Source organism: Hakea prostrata, chromosome 2 (assembly GCF_041222555.1).
Source record: "Hakea prostrata isolate BN-2017 chromosome 2, UWA_Hpros_2, whole genome shotgun sequence".
Lineage (NCBI taxonomy): Eukaryota > Viridiplantae > Streptophyta > Magnoliopsida > Proteales > Proteaceae > Hakea > Hakea prostrata.
The window spans coordinates 4,556,300-4,574,447 of NC_142601.1; the positions used below are offsets into that span (position 1 = coordinate 4,556,300).

The window sequence follows — 18,148 nt, forward strand, 5'->3', positions numbered from 1 at the left end:
ACTATTTCCATTACACATTAGTCTGTTATATGACATAGTAATTGAAATAAAAATCTTTAGCCAATCCATTTATTTATGAACCTTTCATTGTTTTGACAAGTTGATGCAGATCCAACACCGAATTGACGTATTTTCCTCTGAAATCAACCCAAGGTTGATAGATCTGGGTGTTTGGACTTTATTTTAAACATTTATGTTGTTATGGGACTATTCTATGGGACCAAAAGTTTAATGTCTGGGCCAGGTACCCAAATAGGGTATTTAATTAGTTCAATTGGTCTAATAATGTAAATCCTGCCCAACTTAAGTTGTAAGGGCACAGTAGTCTTTTTCTCATATTTTGTTAAAAGTAGTAATTTTTAGTTCCCTCAACCTCTGCCACACCAAACCACTGACATCGCAAGGGTCTTCTACAGCACCACTTCCATTGCCATTGCATTCTCTCTCTCTCTCTCTCTCTCTCTCTCTCTCTCTCTCTCTCTCTCTCTCTCTCCCCCCCCTCCCTCCTCTCTCTCTCTCTCTCTCTCTCTCTCTCTCTCTCTCTCTCTCTCTCTCTCTCTCTCTCTCTCTCTCTCTCTCTCTTTCTCTCTCTCTTTCTCTCTCTCTCTCCATCTTCGTCCTCCTCCAATCCATCCTGCAACCCCTCTTAACTGTAACCCATAAGAACCCAGGAAGATGAAGGAACGAATAATACCCACAGAGTAGCACGTCTTGGCATCCAAGGCTCTACTATGGTTATTCCTTTGTTATGAATGCCCAAGCACCATCATTAAACATGGGAATAGGGATCATGGCGATGTAACACCTAATCAGGTGGCTAGTTAGAGAAGAAATCTTAGAAAAGACTTGCTGTCCTAGTCCAAAGATCCTGAAACTAACAATAGAATCCAGCAATTAGCAATGAGTGTATAGATCCCATTAAAAGAATATAAAGGAAGAAAAATATTATATCGGAAGGGAACTAGATTGGGAGGGGGCACATGAATTAACAGAGGGGAGTGTAAGTTTGAGAAAACTGTAAAGCGGAACCCCAGGGGAACCCAATAAATAATAGAACTATTGATGAGAAAGAAAGGGAAAGTTTTTGGTGACAACTAAACACTAGAAATTAAAAAAAAAAAAATAACACTAGAAATATTTTGTAGATGACAAAGGAATGCAATAATTACTAAAGGTTATTCTTTGGATGAATAGATCACTGGAAATATTAAGGAATAGGGAAGTTTTGTTTTTCATGACAAAGGGAAAGGAACCTGGGGTTGGGAGGTAGGAACAGATGAAAAAGAAAAAGAAAAAGAGAAGGGCAGCAAGTCTGTCGTTAGGTTGAAGCAGAGGAAGAAAGAGACAAAGAATAAAAGAGGGGGGGGGGGCAGGTGCTATCACGCTACAGTAGAGAGATTGGAGGAAAGGACCTTGTCATGAGAAGAGAAAAGAAAAGAAGACTTCCTCCAAGAGAGAGAGGGTTGTTTTGCTTCAGAGTAGGCTCAATTTTCATTCAAAATTTTTTCAATGTCCATTGATTTTCAAAGAGAACTTAGAATGCTTAAATTAAAAAGAAAAAATATTAATTCAAATTCTACATTTAAAATCCCAAAAAGACCTTAGATGACTCACGACTAATGTTCTATCACTTAAGGTCAAAACTAAAAACCCAGAAAGTACATTGAAATGAAAATAATCCACAGATTGACCCAAAATCCGATTACATTAAATTAACTCAAATAGAATTAAAAAGAAAATCGAATCAACCAAAAATAACCCACATAAGACTCGAACAGAATCAAACTAAACCTAAATTAAACCAATAAAACTGCCTATGGGCGGTGCTCCTTGTTGAACCAATGGACTTCGGCAATTCGCTAGCCTTTAAACTTGTGTTGACCCATGTAAGTGTTGCTGTAGGCTGATCTCTATGCTGGTGTTGCTTATAAACTCAGAACTGTCACCCAGGAATGATGTCCTCGTTAGGGTTCTCTCTGATTTTCATTGAAAATGGCTGATGTTGAGAAGAGAAAATTAAGGTGGGGAAAAGTAATGAAAAGCCATTCATGATTACAGGAATTCTGAGAAGGGGTATTGCATACCTGCTTTCATAGCCAACAAAGATGATGGCATCGCCAAATTGTATTCAGAAACCATAGATATGCAGCAGAAGGGATGTGTCACAGTGTCAGTGACAGTTCAAATCATTTAACAGTCAGGGAACTAAGCTAACTTTGCTTCACTGGAATCCATTTCTGGTCTGGTAGTAATTTGGTGGAGCTAGTTATTTGCTTTATGGCAGGCTATAATTCACACACAGACAAACACACACACCCAAAAAAAAAAAAAAACAGCAGCAGTATTCTGATTCACTGTGTTGATATAGAGAACTGAAAGATGACAGGGAATATACCCCATCTTATTCCACCAATTAAACCTAATGTTGTTACTCCTAGGGGTACAGAGATAATTTTTAAACTTTTTAAGGTGGTGCTCATAATTGTTTGCAACTCCAGGGGCTGGATACGTGATTTACTCTATATATTGTAACTTTTCAATAATATTTATTGACCTTGTATCTCCATTTGAAGTCTGAAGATCTTCATATAATTTTAATAGTACTCTTTTGAATGCTTTTCTTTTAGGATATATTATCACAGCAACCAAAAGAACAGTGGCATGTCAAGATTATTTTCTTATTAAGTCATTGATATTGAACATGGACTTTGAGGGGTGAAATTTAAACAATAGGAAGAAATTATTCTAAAAATGCTTAAAAGCCTTTAAATCCACAACTTGATTTTCTTAGATTCACATAGTGGAGATTTCTTTTCATGTATTTATTTTAGTTCACTTTTTTGTAGTCTTTCAACAGTTCAACCTTAAAAAATTGACTGAAAGAATCAAATCTAAGAAAATGGACTCAAAAAGAGAATGAAATAGAAAATCCAAGAGCAGAGAATTTACTTGAAAGTTCTTGATTTATTGTTGCCAAGATTTATTTTAAAATATTCTTTTGCGACCAGATTTTAGGCTTGTTATTTGTGTAGAAAAGTTAGGTAATATTGGCTTTTGAAGTCCTAGTTCTTTTTATTCTCTAGATTCTGATTCTACTTGATACTTTTGACACAACAAACTGCTGTGCAATGGAGTGAACAGTGTTGATCTATTGGTTGAGTAGGTTTCCTATTTTTTTTCTTTTTAATTAGCCCGACTCCTATCGTTGATCTTCCTTTGGGGAATATTTTTAAGTAAGAATTTTTGGCTGGTTTACTGGCTTGAAATTCCATCTGTTACCAGTTCATTTTACAAATAAAATGAATGCCAGTTTACTCATCTCATGACTTTTTATTGCTTGCTGCCAGATTATCAGCTGAAGCGAAAAAGGATGAAGCTGTCAAGCATGCTCTTGCCGTCCGTGCAGCTGTGACATCGGGGAACTATGTCCTATTCTTCAGACTCTACAAGACGGCTCCCAACTTGAACACTTGCCTTATGGGTGGGTATACCAGTCATATTTGTGTACCCTCTTTATATATATACATATATGATTATTTATGTATACTAACATAGTGAATAACTTCACAGATCTGTGTGTAGAGAAGATGCGGTTTGAGGGGGTGAGATGCATGTCTCGGTCTTATCGCCCTGCACTTCCTGTTTCATATATTGCTCAGGTCCTTGGCTTCACTACTGTCTTGCAAGCAACTGAAGGAGAAGAAAAATACATCGATGGATTGGAGGAATGTGAGGAATGGTTGAGGGCACATGGGGCATGCCTCATCAAGGATAACAGCCAAGAGACGCAGCTTGACACTAAGGTAAGCATAAACCATGGTTTTGTGCATTGGTCAGATGTTTCTGAAGTGAGCTGTTCGGGTGGTCCTATTCCTTTTTAACTCTGTTGCATTTTAATTGCAGGCTTCTTCTTCTAGCCTTTACATGCCTGAACCTGAAGATGCTGTTTCCCATGGGGATACGAATCTTGCTGTCGTCGATTTTTTGACACGAACTGTGTGAAGGCTGTTTTTAGTTGTAAACTGTTGTATTGTTGTTGTTACCCTTGCATCTCTGACATTTTGCGAGGCCCACTGGTGTATTAATATGAATATTAATCCCGGGAGCTTAGAGAAGCAATCGACGAGAACGGGTGAAATTCCGCTTCCATGGTGATTCAGGTGTGGTCTTGGCTGCCATTTTACCTGAATATTTCTGAGGGTGGGATGGATGGTGTACAAATTGCAAAATGAGAAAGCTGATGGAAGGGAAGGTGATGTGATGACTGCTGCTCCGTCAATGTGGAGTCGCCTTCAGATTTTCTCTATCTTCACTTGCATACAAACTAACCTCTGGGCGATTCATGGTGATCTTCAGGTATCTGGCTTTTTATCCTATTAGAGATGACACTGAATGGGTAGTTCGGGTAACAATTCTTGTAAAGAATTGAAGATGTGATATGGAATGGTTAAGACACAAACTTGTATGGAGCTTCATGTCAGACAGATATAGAATTACAGAGACCCACACCAGACGGAATGGTGGGAGGAAAGATGAATGAGAACATAGACAAGCAAGCTAGGCAGGTATTCTAGAGCTGTCGACTAATTTTTGTCTTGGACTTACTATTCGGTCAGTTTGTCCATCAAATGTTAGGGCAAATTATTAGGATGTTTAATGAATCAGTTTTGATGATATATGCCCAGGAATATACACTTGACTTTTTCATTAATTTTTTACTTGGAAGGAAAGTGATACCATCACAAGGTGTATCTCCAACAGGAAAATTTCCTTTGCTTACATTCCATTTTACTCTTTGAGGATTAGAGATCTGTGACACTGAGAGCGTCATAGAGTAATAAATCAATGTAATATTGTTTGGTAAAGCTGTGTTGGTATTTCATCAAAATTTATCTGATTCATAGATGGAAGGCAAACGTCAGCAGCTCAGACATCAATTACCATGTCACAAGATTTCAAATTATGTTGAGATTCTTAATACTGCAATCTGGGTTTCCTGAATGGGCTCTCGTAATAAATAAATCATGATATGATCATCTCAGTAGTTTATTGTTTGAACCCCATGGAGACAATTTTCAATTGTGCTCAGTCAATAAAATGAACAAAATAATAGAACTTCTCAGAAAACTGTAAAACCAGAAAGAGACCTGAGAAAATTGAATATGAGAGACTAACAACAAAGCTAGGTCACATTTGAGTGTCCAAGAATCCCCTTAAAATTTAGGTTGTAGAGGTTATCTACGGTTCTTCAAAAGCTGTTTGTGGCTGGTCTGGGTTTTCACCCATCGGATAGGTTTCAAATTTTATTCATATTTCTTTCACTGTTATCACTGTCAAAACCAAGAATGTTTGAGCCACAGAAGCTGACTTGCGATGATTCAAATAGTGGTCTGGATAACCTTCCTTTTTGCACGCTTATTAACCACACAATAGGGTAGGATCCTGAGGGTCATATTTCGTCACTGATGATTTGATATATTTTTAGAATATTTATCTTTTTTTTTTACTATAGACTTTGGATATCCCTAAAATATATATTTTTTAACAATTTAAAATAAGATTACAACTTTTGTAACCCAGGTTACAATTCCCAGCTTTTCCTTTAAATCTTTAAAATTTTACAATACAAAGTTAAGCAGATGGAACTACCCAATACCAACCCAACTCACAATCACAATAAATAAAATATATAAAAAAAAAAATAGAACCAACCCATAACCAGCCTAACGGTCAGCTTTGGTGGTTGAATTCCCTCCCGCCACCAATTTAATTAACTGAACAACTGACCTCTTCTTCTCCTGTAATCTTAACTTCTCTTGTTCTTGCTTCCCAACAAGAGAGAGAAGTAGAATAAAATTCTAAAGAAGAAACCCCAAGCTATCGTAATCCACAAGCAATTCCACTGGCTCAGATCCGTCACACCTTGCTGTGTCAATATATCTGCTCCTGTAGTCACGCATGTGTTGCTTGTAATGTTCACTCCAAGCGAACTACTCAAAGTCTGCAACAACTTCACCTTCATGGCCGTCGGAACCACTTCTAATGGCGTGTTATCGAACATCTGAACTCCCCTCACAAAGCATTTTGTTGAATCGTCGAATTCGTTCTGCAAAACACCTTCGTAAGGGTATTTCACTAACGAAATGTAATGGAACCATAGCCAGTAAACTGGAATTCGATCTCTGGTTATGAAGAAACCACTGAAGAGAAGGAAATAAGCCAAAATCGCCACAACCACAGTATAACCCAACATCACATGAGAAACCACACCGGAGAGGAAAGTCACGAACGAGCTTCCTGCCCAGAAAGCTGCTAAGATTGTTCCGAAGAAGAAGAAAAACCCTTTTGTGCCGCCGGCGAGACCCACCGCCCAGAAAGTTATTGCAGCGAATGTGAATGCCAAGAAGATGAGCGACGGAATGACTACAAGAGAATGCGAGAGAACATAGGAGGAGCGTCGATAAGCGTTGTAAGCTGTCTCTCTCATGAAGATGTATCGTTCTTGCAGGAAAACAGGAAGTGCATCTGCGCAGGTGTAGAAAATCGTCGACATCGCAAAGGCGAAAAACCCTAATCGTTCTTGAACTCCCTTCGGCGAATTATCGAGATGATAGAACATGGTAGCCAAGATGAAACCCGTCACCATGATCGCTCCCAATCTGATCGCGAACAGTTCCGGCATTCTTCTCGTGTTCGTTATCGATCGTTTCGATAGAACTGCAACTTCAACCCAGAATGGATTCGCGAACGATCTCGAAACCGTCGATTTAGGGTTCGAATCGTTGGCTGCGCCGGCGGCGCCGGAGACAAGTTTTCCCCTTGAAATGCTTGCGCTAATGGCGTCTTTGAGAGATAAACCTTGGTGAGCCGAGTTGCGATTCCTCGGACGATTCGACTTGTGGAAACTCGACTAAGCCCCGAGTTCCACCTGGCGATCCTTCGAGTTCTCGGATCAGATCGAGGGCGAATTCCGTCCGATTCTCGTTCTCTGGAATCGGGTGTCCGAAGTCGGCGAAGAACGGTGGGAGATTCGAAGGGGGCCCACTGAACACCGTTTGACCACGCGATAGGAATATCATACGGTCTAACAAACCGATGATTCGGTAGCTGGGTTGATGAATGGACATGATCACGATGCTTCCGCTTTGAGCGATTCGTTGCAGAACCTTCACCACCATGTACGCACTCGTTGAGTCTAACCCGGAAGTTGGCTCGTCCAGGAACAACACGATTGGATCGTGAACTATATCCGTTCCGATTGAAACTCGGCGGCGTTCTCCACCGGAGATTCCTCTGTGACCTTCATCTCCGATGACGGTTTTAGCAGCATTTCTCAGACCGAGTTGATCGATGAGAGCTTGAACCCTAGCTTTCTTCTTGGACTTGGAGAGAGACCGAGGGAGCCTGAACTCGGCGGAGAACATGAGTGTTTCTTCCACCGTCAACATGGGGAAGAGCAAATCGTCTTGCATGACGTACGCAGAGATCATCTTCAGAAGCCGAGATTCAAGAAGTTCTCCGTTCAATGTGATTGATCCTTTCAAGCTTCCCTTAGCAATCCGATTCGCGAGTGCATCGATCAATGTAGATTTTCCCGACCCACTTGCTCCAAGCACGGCCAAGATTTCACCGTCTCTTGCTTCTCCCGAAATGTCGTTTAAGAGGATCTTGGTGTTGGAGTAGTTGAAATTCTCATTCTGCTGCTCCAGCGTGTCAGCAGCAGCTCCAAGCCTATTGTTCGTCCGACGAAAACAAGTGGGTAAACTGAATTTCCGGCGAGTTTTGACGCTGTAAGTGAGATTCGTGAAGGAAAGAACGAAAGGCAGAGGAAGTGATCTGGGTTCGAGACCAAGCTCTGTATTCTCCATCTCAAGCACCTGGTGGGTCGGAGTGTCATCGCCATTTGCATCTCCAACTCGCTTCAAGAGCTCACCCAGCGTTGGACATGCAATACTATTAGGGTTGCATGAGAGATTCTCCACCTCCATGGGTTGTCGCCGTTCCGAAAACGTCAGTGGTTGGCTATCAAGGAAGAACCTTGCAGGCTTAAAACTATACTCTGCACCAGCACCTACTCTTGCCATGATAAAAACAGAGCTTCTGTCTGTGAAACAGGGTTTTTAATTATGAACTGTGTGATCAACTAGAAAGAGAGAGAGAGAGACGGAGACAGCAACTCTTAAGAGGCAAGAAGCTATGAAGTAGGAAGCAAGCACGGCACTAATGGGTAGGTGAGAAGTTGCAAGCTTTTTTTCCTCTCCTGCATTTCTCTCTAGCTAATTGCTTGAAGCTCTTCTTAACTTCTTCTCTGCTTTCATTTCTATATATATAGAAGAGCCTTAAAAATGATTGCTTTCGTGCGTCTAAGGGTTACCTTTTTCTCTCCTTGCTCTGCTTTGTCCAAATTTGGATTTAACTAAGGTTGGGATGGTGAGCTACATCTCCTAATGTGTTTTCTTCTCTTCAGGGAAAAGCCCATCTCAACACGTGGCAGGGTCTGACAGGTAAATACATCTTATTTTAATAATTTCTCTGCTAATGTATATCCAGGGTTAATCTAAGTAGGTGTTAGTGTGTTCATCTACTCGGACCAAACTGGCCACGAACTGTTTTGGACAAGGAATGGAATCGGATTAATGGAATCGGCCGATTCGAGTGGGCCAGGGAAGACGCAATTGTAGGTAAGGGTAGATGAGTAAATAGTCAAAATAGCTGGGCCAACACGTACCAGAAATAAAGCTAACGAAGAAGAAGGGAAGGCCATGAATTTTTTTTTTTTTTATTTTTTGGGGGGGTCAAAAGAAGGCCATGAGTATTTCATGAGAGAAATAACATATTATAAGTAGATTCCCAGAGTTACTATAACATGGAGAAGTTGTGATGGTTCTCCTGCTTCTGTTTTTAGTTTTACTGGAAATCACAAGTTACAACACCCATCTGACCAGGGAACCTCTGCTCACGCTTATTAATTGGATATTCTTTTAGGTGTCTCCTTGGTGAATTTATACAACACATGTAATTTTGGGAGGAACTTTAGAACTCCAAAACATCTTCCACAGTTGCTTTGGGCACTTGGAGGAATTTTGAAAATGCTAAAGAGGTATATTCTTTAAAAAAAAAAATTTTTGTTACAAAACGGGGTCAAAAGACCCAAAAAAACAAAACCAAATCAAGCTAAAGTACAACTCTTGAGAAAATCCTCTTTAAGGATGTCTGTCATTTCCTGCAGCACATGTATTTTGGGAGGAATTTACAAGACCAGATCATCTTCCGTTCCGGGGGGAATTTGAACCGCCTTAAAGAGGTATATTCTGTTAAAGAGATGTAATGGGGAGTATATTATTATTATACCCTTAAAATGAATGGAAACCGACTACCAAAAAAAATGAATGGAAACTGACTAAGATGTAAGGGTGTTAATTAATGGGCTGGGTTGGGTCAGGCTAATTTAAATCCCACGCTACCTTATGGACCTAAATGGTAAATCCAAATCCTATGTAATTTTAATAGGGCTTGAGAACCCTCAAAAAAATTTTTTTTTGGGCAGTGAGAATAATTTATTTAAAAAAGAAACCTCTAGGGTAAAAAGAGTCAATGGCATCAAAATACAAACAAACTTGATTTAGTGCAAGTTTATCTGCAAGTGAGGTTCCCTTCTCTAAGGAAATGCTGAATGGTAAAAGATTCAAAAGTTGATGATAGATTTAATATATCTTGTATAAAGTGCTTGATCTTCCATGGTGGAGCTTTTTCTTTGTTTTTGATTATATGAACAATTGCTTCATTATCACTTTCTATGATTACCTTATAAATGTTTTGAGCAATGGCAATTTGGATTCCTTTCCTGATGGCAGTAGCTTCCATTTAGATTGCTTGAGTATTTCCTCCCTTGAAACAAAAACAAAACAAGGCTTTTCCCATATGATTTCTAGCCGCTCCTATAAAACTTGTTTGATGAGTGTTATTACCTTTGTTTATAGAAGCCTCGTCTACACTAATCTTGATGAATGATGAAGGTGGGGCAATCCATCTGATATCTTTGTTCTTCTTTTTTGAGATGATGCAATGAGAAAACACCAACAACAATTAATGATTGAACAAGCCTCCAGATTTGATATGGGTTCTTATTAGGTCTTTGGTGACTAGCGTTGTTGAGAGCTAGCCAAATCAACTACATAGCAATCATGATGAATGAGAGCTTTGATCTCATTGTGATTTTTTCTTGTAGACTTAATCCAAGCTGAGATTTGATCAAGAATATTAGTTTAATGTGCCCACCAACTGATTTTTAAATGGGCCCAAACCTATTTTGCGAAGCAGCATTAGAGAAAGATGCGATTTGTTGAGGCTTTTTCTTTCCAATAGAGGGGGAATTATCATTTATCCTACAACCTCTTTCAGATAATAAAACATGAGTAGGGAGTTTATCATGAAGAATCTTCCAAATAAAGTGAATGATTTTTGGAGGTAGTGGAAGATGCCAGAATGAGAGCCATGGGAATTTAGCATAATAATTGTGATTCCTGATGAACAATCTATATGTCGAACTGACGATGAATATACCTGAGGATGTTTGATCCCATACAATTTTATTCTGAACATTGGATAAAGGCAAAGGTATGCTAAGTATTTTCTCAGCAAAGTCATTTGGCCATCAAGTTCGAACTTTGTTTTCAAACCAAGAATTTGTTTTATGGTCAATGAAGAAAGAAACTTTTGTGGGAGCCTCATTTCGAAGGGGAAGGGGGCCTGAAGAGCTAAAATACCTAGAATCTATCCATCAAACTAGGGATTTATCGGATCATTGTTACCAACCATCATTAGAATGCCATCAATCATCATATTTTTTGCTTTAATAATTGATTTCCACCCCCAAGAAGAATTTGAGGGAGCAGTAGCTTGAAGAAAACTATAGTTCTTGAAGTATTTCTCCTTCATCAGTCTATACCATAATGAATTTTTCCCAATAGCTAGATCTCAATCTCTTTTTGCCAATAAAGCCAAGTTTCAAGCTTCCATAGCTTTGATATTCAAGCCACCAAATCTCTTAGGATTTGAAGTTGTGGTCCAGTTGACCGTATGAATATGAGACTTTCCCATCAGACCAATAGAAATTTCTGTTAGTAGCGTCAATTTCATTGAGGGTCTTCTTTGGAAGGAGAAAATATGACATGAAGTGGGTGGGCATTGCTTGAGTAACAGATTGAATAAAGATTGTTTTTCCCGCAAAGCTTAAAAGCATTGCTTTCTAACCTTGTAACATAAGATTCACTCTTTAGATCAATCCATGGCTGTGTTTCTACTTGATTTATCCACTGAAGAGAGGGATACCAAGATGTATATCCGTCTCGAAGGAAGACAAGATATTAAAATTTTCAGCTAAAAGTTTTCTAATTTGAGTGGGAGTACTCTTGATGTAATGAGCCCTAGTTTTTTGAGTATTTAGTAATTGTCTTGAGTATTGATAGTACTTTTGTATGATTTTTTGAAAATGATTAGTTTCTTGTGCAGAGATGCTTGACCAAAGTAGATTAAGTCATCAACAAAAGCCAAGTGTGAGATACTTTCTCCTCTCCTTCAAAGCTTGATATCTCTAATTTTCTTGTTGATTCTTGTTGTCTCAATGTGACTAGAAAGTAGCTCAGCACAAAACACAAACAAGTTGCCTCAGATCTCTAATAGGTTTGAAGAAAGTTGTTGGCTTTCCATTCATGAGGATGGAGAATTGGGGAGTGGTAATACAAAACGTGATCCATTTGATCCATACTAGAGGAAAGTCGTATGTGTGAAGCTCTTTTTCAATAAAAACCCACTCCATTCTATCATAGCTTTGCTCATATCTAATTTGATGGTCATCATCCATTTTTTTCCCTTTCCTACTCTGATTGATTTTGTGCATAATTTCATGTCCAATCAAGATATTATCTTGAATATGCCAACCTTTGATGAAGCCATTTTGATTGAAAGAGATGAGGTTGGGAATAATTTGTTTGATTCTACTAACCATAAGTTTAGTAATGATCTTATAGCTTACATTACAAAGACTTATGGGTCTAAACTCATTTACAGAGGTGGGAATGCCAACTTTAGGTATAAAGGAGATGAATGTTTGATTTATTTGGGAAGAGAAGGTTGTTGTTTCAAAGAAGTGTTTCACATGGGCAACATATTTCCCAAGTTGATTGATAAAAGCCACTCGAGAAACCATCTGGACTAGGGGATTTTAACCTTGAAATGCTCATTAAGGCATCATGAATTTCAATTTCAATGAAAGGTTTTGACTGAATCTCTATGTGGTCACAAGTAATTTTGTTTCTGATGAGATCAAAGTATGAATCATCCACGATGGGATTGATAGAGTACACAATTTGAAATGAGATATAAAGGCATCCTCTATATCATTCTACTCATTGAGGGAGATACCTTGATAATTGAGGCATTTAATTCTATTTCTAGCTCTTCTCTTCATGGTGGACATGTGGAAGAAGTGAGTGTCTCTTATCACCAAAAAGGTTTCAATAGATTCTAGATTTTTGCTATCATTTGATGTCAATTTGATTGAGGGTGCAATCTCAATGCAGCAAGAGATAGTTTTCTCTAATTTCCCAATTTGCATCCCTCATATTAGTTGGACATTTCATATGGATATCCATGTCCTCTCTAATTTGAGTTTCTCTTTTATGTAAGTCTCCATCAGTGGACTTATTCCATTAATAAGTTTTTGTTTCAGATTTTGGAGTTTGGTAGCAAGGATAAAAGAAGGGGATTCTCTTTGTTGTACATTCTAGTGTTGGTTCACAAGGTCTAAGAAAGTAGGTTCAAGAAGGCAAAATTTCTCAAATCTAAAGGGATTTTTGAACTTCAAATTTGGAGGATCAAAATGCAGCAAAAGATCATAGAAGTCAAATTTGGTAAAGAAGAGGTGTTGGGTATAGGCATTAGGGAAAAGATTAATCCAATTAGGATTTGCAAGGAACCTATCGATAAGGCCTTTAGCTCTCTTTCTTCCTTTTTGTTTATTGCACCAAGTGGTTTTAGAACCATGAACTTGAAGCATAACAAGATTTGCAACATTTGAAATTTTTTGAAAGTCTACGGTTCTACTTTTTTTAAGACAAGTCCTCCAACCTTATATTGATTTGAAAGATAAGAATTCCAATCCCCTCCAATAATCCATACATTATCAACAAAATTGGCTAAATTCGTGAAGTGTGTGCCATTGAGATTTTCTAATATTAGAATAGGGGCTCATATAAAGAAAGGTCATGTTCCATTTCATTAAGTTGTTGCCCACAAGAACGTGAATACACTAGTTTGAAGCCCACTGAATATCAAGAGAAATGGATGACTCCCAACATAACAAAAGACCACTACTACCCTGGGAAGGGGGAACAAAAAAAGAAAAGATCAAAGTCAAACTGCCTACTAACAATTCTAGGACACAAAAGGGAACTTTTAACTTCTGAAAGGAACACAAGTGATGATTTGGAATTTCTGATATTAGCTTTCACTTCCTTTTGTGTCGAGGGGTGACCAAGCCCTCGACAATTTAAGCTATAGGCTCTCATTTCTCCTCTGATGGTTGTTTTCGGTCAGCCATCACAACCTCAGAGGTTTCATGACTAACTTTCAATCTCTTTGGTTCAACTTCAGTGTCATCCGATTCATCAATCACTTCCTTAATCATGCACTTCCTTTTATAGTTCAACATAGGAGGGAGTATATTTGGGAAACTAGCAACTCCTTTACCTTTTTTGAGGATAAGATTTCTAGGCTACAATCAAACTATTTCATGTTGATATCTTGATTGTAAGCAAATGTTCCCATTTGGTTAATGAACCAACTAAGGAGTTGATTGAAAGGGGTAAATGAAGGAGGTTTGGGTTTGATGACTCCCTTGAATGATCCCAAAGAGCTCACAACTTTCTTATTGTAGGGAATGGGATTAGTGTGTGTGTGTGGGGGGGGGGGGGGGGGCTTAATGTTAATTCAGATGATGGGTTGAAGTATTATTTTGGTTGACTAATCATGAACTCTAGTTGATCAAAATTAGGAAGGATTTGGTCTTGTGAGTGCTTACCATTAAAGATGGGTCTAATGATGTTAATAGGGATCGGGTCTTCCCCATTAAGAAACCTAAGAATCTCAACATTAAAGGCATGGGCCAACCAAAGAAGATCTTTAATGAGCTCAAGTTGTCTTTCATGGGTGTATGGAGCTTCATTAGGAGGATTAGGGACATTTCCAATATCTGAAGGATCAAAAGGAACATTCCCTAAGACAAATCATCATACACCTTGTGAGCATCCACTATGACTCCATGCCTTCTAATTGGGATGGAAAATTTTGGGAGGAGTTTAAGATTCTCAACAACTTTAGCAGAAGAAATAGATTGGACAAGTTCATTTGTGGTTTTGAAACTACAGTCACCACTCTTTTTATGACCCACTCTAATACAATTAGAACATATGGAAGAGAGAAGGTTTTCATAGTTGAAGTACACAATTTGATGTTTGTTGGGAATTGAGGTGTCCAGATCATGTGTCAAAGGGATAGCTATTCTAGCAATTGGGGTGTTGTTTGAAGCAATGGGACCTTCCATATTTTTTAATTCCAGGACATGTCCAACTTTTGAGAATAGGGAGATGAGCAAGTCTCTCTTGTAGAAGCACCAGTTAAGGTTTGTGATTTGAACCCGCATTATACCAATGGTAAAGGGGGGTAATGCTAGGTGGGACAGTCAAATTCAAGGTTTGTAAAAACACCAGGTGGTTTTTGTAAGTTCAGGGTTGGGAAAATAAGACAATATTCATATCTTCTAGCTTTTTCAAACTTGATGATGAATTTGTCAACAACATCCTCAACAAGGTGATACCCCTCAACTTTGATTGATTTTGCTTCCCATCCTCCATGCACTAATTTTGCAGCTCATGAAGGTTGTTGTGAATGCCATTAGGGACCCACCCAATAATGGAGTATTGGAGGTCTTTCTTAACTTCCTCAAGTCTGTTATATGAAATGGACACATTTTTAATAGGATGAACAAGTAAGTCCATCTTAGCTGCAAACTTGTTGATGGCCTCTCAGTGATGGGTTCAAGGGAGAGAAAGTTGAGAAAGTCAGGAGAGTTTTGGGGGGAAAGGATTAGGTTTCACCATCAACTCCTCTTCCACAAAGGTACAAACCAAAGTTTTAACCACACTAAACATGAAGCGAAACTTATGGACAACTACTAGGGGGCAAGGAAGACTAAACCCAAACTTAGAATATATAAAGGATTTCCATAGTGGAAGGACAAAGAGTCTAGGTGAAAAGAAGGTTGCTAAGAGGGCTATCATCTGAGCAAACCAATAATCAATGAGAAAACACTACTCGATGATCAAATTTAACATCAGACACCCATAGAAATGTGAATCTAACACCCAAAACATGGAATGATTGTTTATGATCTACCTACATGTAGCTATCTCTTGGTGTATTAACATTCTCTGTGTGTAGCATCTTGAGCGTCACAAAAAACTGATGTTGAAACCCTACAATCTCCATTGTACCACAAAAATGCCCAATATTTGAAAGCCAAGGAGGATCCCACTCAAAAAGCACATCATAGTTCATAATAAAAGCATCCCAAAACATGATTAAACTTCAAGCATACTTATGAAGACATTAAATGAAAATGGATGAAAAAGGTAGAACAGAGTTTGTGGCCTACCTCGGAGGTGAAGATGTTTTCTGGGGAGAAATAGAAGAGGATAACTGAACCTTATCTCGTCAAGTATTATTCTTCTCTTTGTCAATGAAAGTTGCTTGGATTACAACAAGAGGATCATGGCTTCAGACAATATTGCATCAAGAGAGAAGAGGCAAAACCAAATGAGCAAACCGTAAGTAGTTACTAAGAAATCAGCAATGGATTACTACTCTAGGCTAAGCAGATTAGGGTTTTCAATTTGGGCATTTCATTTAGGGTTTTCTCTTGCAGAAGAAAAGCTCCCTCCTTAACAAATGACAAGTTGAACACCCACAACTTTCTTATCCCAAGTGCACCTACGCTACCCTTAGTGCGTTTTTAACCATTTTAAAACCCAAGTGTTCCCAAGACAAAATTGAGAACCCTCAACTCAAATACTACCCCGTTTACCCTAATAGGATGGGTAGGATCGGGTTAGCCCTGATTTACCCTAATCCTAACCTTAATCCTGATTTTAACCCTCTCTTGCTTACTAAACATGCCTATGTGACATTATCTATTAAAAACAAAAGAGCAATCAATCTAAGATTTTAATTATTGTTTATAAAAAATTATTGTGGAGTCACTTAAAGAAATCTTAGTTAAAATCTCCTTTACTTACTTGAACCATATTGTAGTATTACAATCTTGTATGGTTGATTGAGAAAGTGAAGATTTAAAATTTAACAAATGGGCGGGTTTGCACATTACAAAATAACTAGTCTTGATAGAGTTAGGTAGGATTTGGGTTTAGCCCTCAAGCCAACCCAGCCTTGCCCTATCCAATCATGTATTAATTTAGTTAGGTTAGAATTACTTATATATTAATTGATTTTGAATAACTATTTAACCAACCATCCAACTAACAATCCTATGTTTAACCCAAAGGAAAAAAAAAAAAACAAACAAACAAACAACCTATAGGATATCTTCTTAGTTGACAATGATGAAAATTGCATAAAGTTCAAATCTCTTTAAGACTAATGCTTGACTTAGACTGACTTGACCCAACCCAACCCAACCCAGCCCTAGTGGGGTGGGTATTAATAGACCCACAACCAACAAATCGTGTTTGTTTGGAATATAAATCTAAAATCGACTTGACAGTTTAAATCAAAGACTTCAAGTCACAATGGGCCTTACAATCCTCTCCGGCCCAGTGTAGCTGGAATCTCCAACCCCAAAGACGGGGGCCCATAAAATCAACATGGTTGCGAACCTGGGCTTCATTGTTAGAAAACAATATACCATTTAGCCCATATTGGATATGGTCTTAGGTCGATCAACCATGTCGCTGATCACTTAGCATGGAGGATCAAGTCACGTAGCAAACACCACTATTTGGCCTAATTCCACTCTTTGGTTTCAGTTTTATTTACAAATGCAACCTGATGAGGTTGGGCCAAACCAAGACCGGACAAGTACTAAACCAGGGTGGTCTTTCCGTCCAGACTAGGAGTCCAACCAACAGAAGAGGACCGTCGGCAAACATTCTCATGAATTCTGCTTCCTTCATGATAGAGACCTTGGCAGATTGAATTCGGAACTCTAACGACCATATTGAGAAGGATTCGAACTCTGTCAAGGATGGGACGCCCTCTATCTGAGGATCAAGAAACACTCGTATTTAGCCAATTTGATGACTGAAGTAACCATCGAGTAGCTATGGAAGCCCTATTAATTATAGCATCAGATACATATACTTCTGTTACATTTGGTTTCTAGAGCTTTGCAAGCAATCTTAATTTTTATTTAAGATGTAAATTTTCACTGACTTGATCGTCGGAAGAGTTCCTCAGCCATTGCTAGGCAGTCAGGCTTTTGGGAGCAACACCCCAAAACCCAAAAATTAACAATTGCAGAAGATAACATTGAAAAAGAAAATCTGACAAGGAATTGACTGGTTATTTCAAATATTTCTGCTTGGTTCATCTCAATTTTCATGAACTTTTGAGGCGGCTCATGCTTGGCTGAATGTGATCCACTCGTTCAATATAAAAGATAGAAAATCCTACCTTTTGTGCTGTCGGCTTCATGTTTTGAAAGTGGTGGGGTCCATTTTCTTTTGTCAAATGCTCCCGTGGATCACGTTAATTAAATCCCATTTGATAGATGAGTAGTATCCGGACTTGAACTATTAATGATGTAAAATCCAAATTAATTTCAACAATAAATTGTGAAATTAGGTTAAAATTTTTATTTAATTCAGGTCACCCGTTGTCTTATGAAGGTCAATACAGATGTTTGGTCCAAAGAACAAAAATCAATACAAACGAATAATTGTTTATTATGTGTTTGGTAAGGACCGATTCCTATGTAAAACCATTTTTTAATGTTTTCGTGCTAAAAAATCATTCTTTGCTTGAAAATAGGCGTGATATAAATACATTCTGAAAATATTTTTAAAATACTATTAGA

At 38.4% G+C, this 18,148-nt stretch overlaps 2 protein-coding genes across 5 annotated transcripts in view; one reads left to right on the forward strand and one right to left on the reverse strand.

Moving 5' to 3' along the window:
- The window catches only part of SAC3A (SAC3/GANP/Nin1/mts3/eIF-3 p25 family), a 46,089-nt gene extending 40,857 nt beyond the window's left edge, over positions 1–5,232 (forward strand). The window contains exons 12-14 of one of the 4 annotated variants that reach the window (XM_089143911.1): positions 3,348–3,481; positions 3,571–3,803; positions 3,904–5,228. In XM_089143911.1, the coding sequence (XP_089000037.1) occupies positions 3,348–3,481; positions 3,571–3,803; positions 3,904–4,002 (466 nt within the window). In that variant the 3' untranslated portion in view covers positions 4,003–5,228. Of the gene's footprint in view, positions 1–3,347; positions 3,482–3,570; positions 3,804–3,903 lie in introns of all 4 variants that reach the window. The other 3 variants (XM_089143910.1, XM_089143914.1, XM_089143912.1) reach the window with 3 other exon arrangements.
- Positions 5,233–5,530: 298 nt separating this feature from the next.
- On the reverse strand, positions 5,531–8,340 carry LOC149023368 (ABC transporter G family member 6-like). Its single transcript, XM_089143915.1, is given in 2 exon segments — positions 5,531–6,904; positions 6,906–8,340. Coding segments are annotated over 2 exon segments (2,277 nt in total). The 5' UTR covers positions 8,085–8,340; the 3' UTR covers positions 5,531–5,806.
- Positions 8,341–18,148: the final 9,808 nt, after the last annotated feature.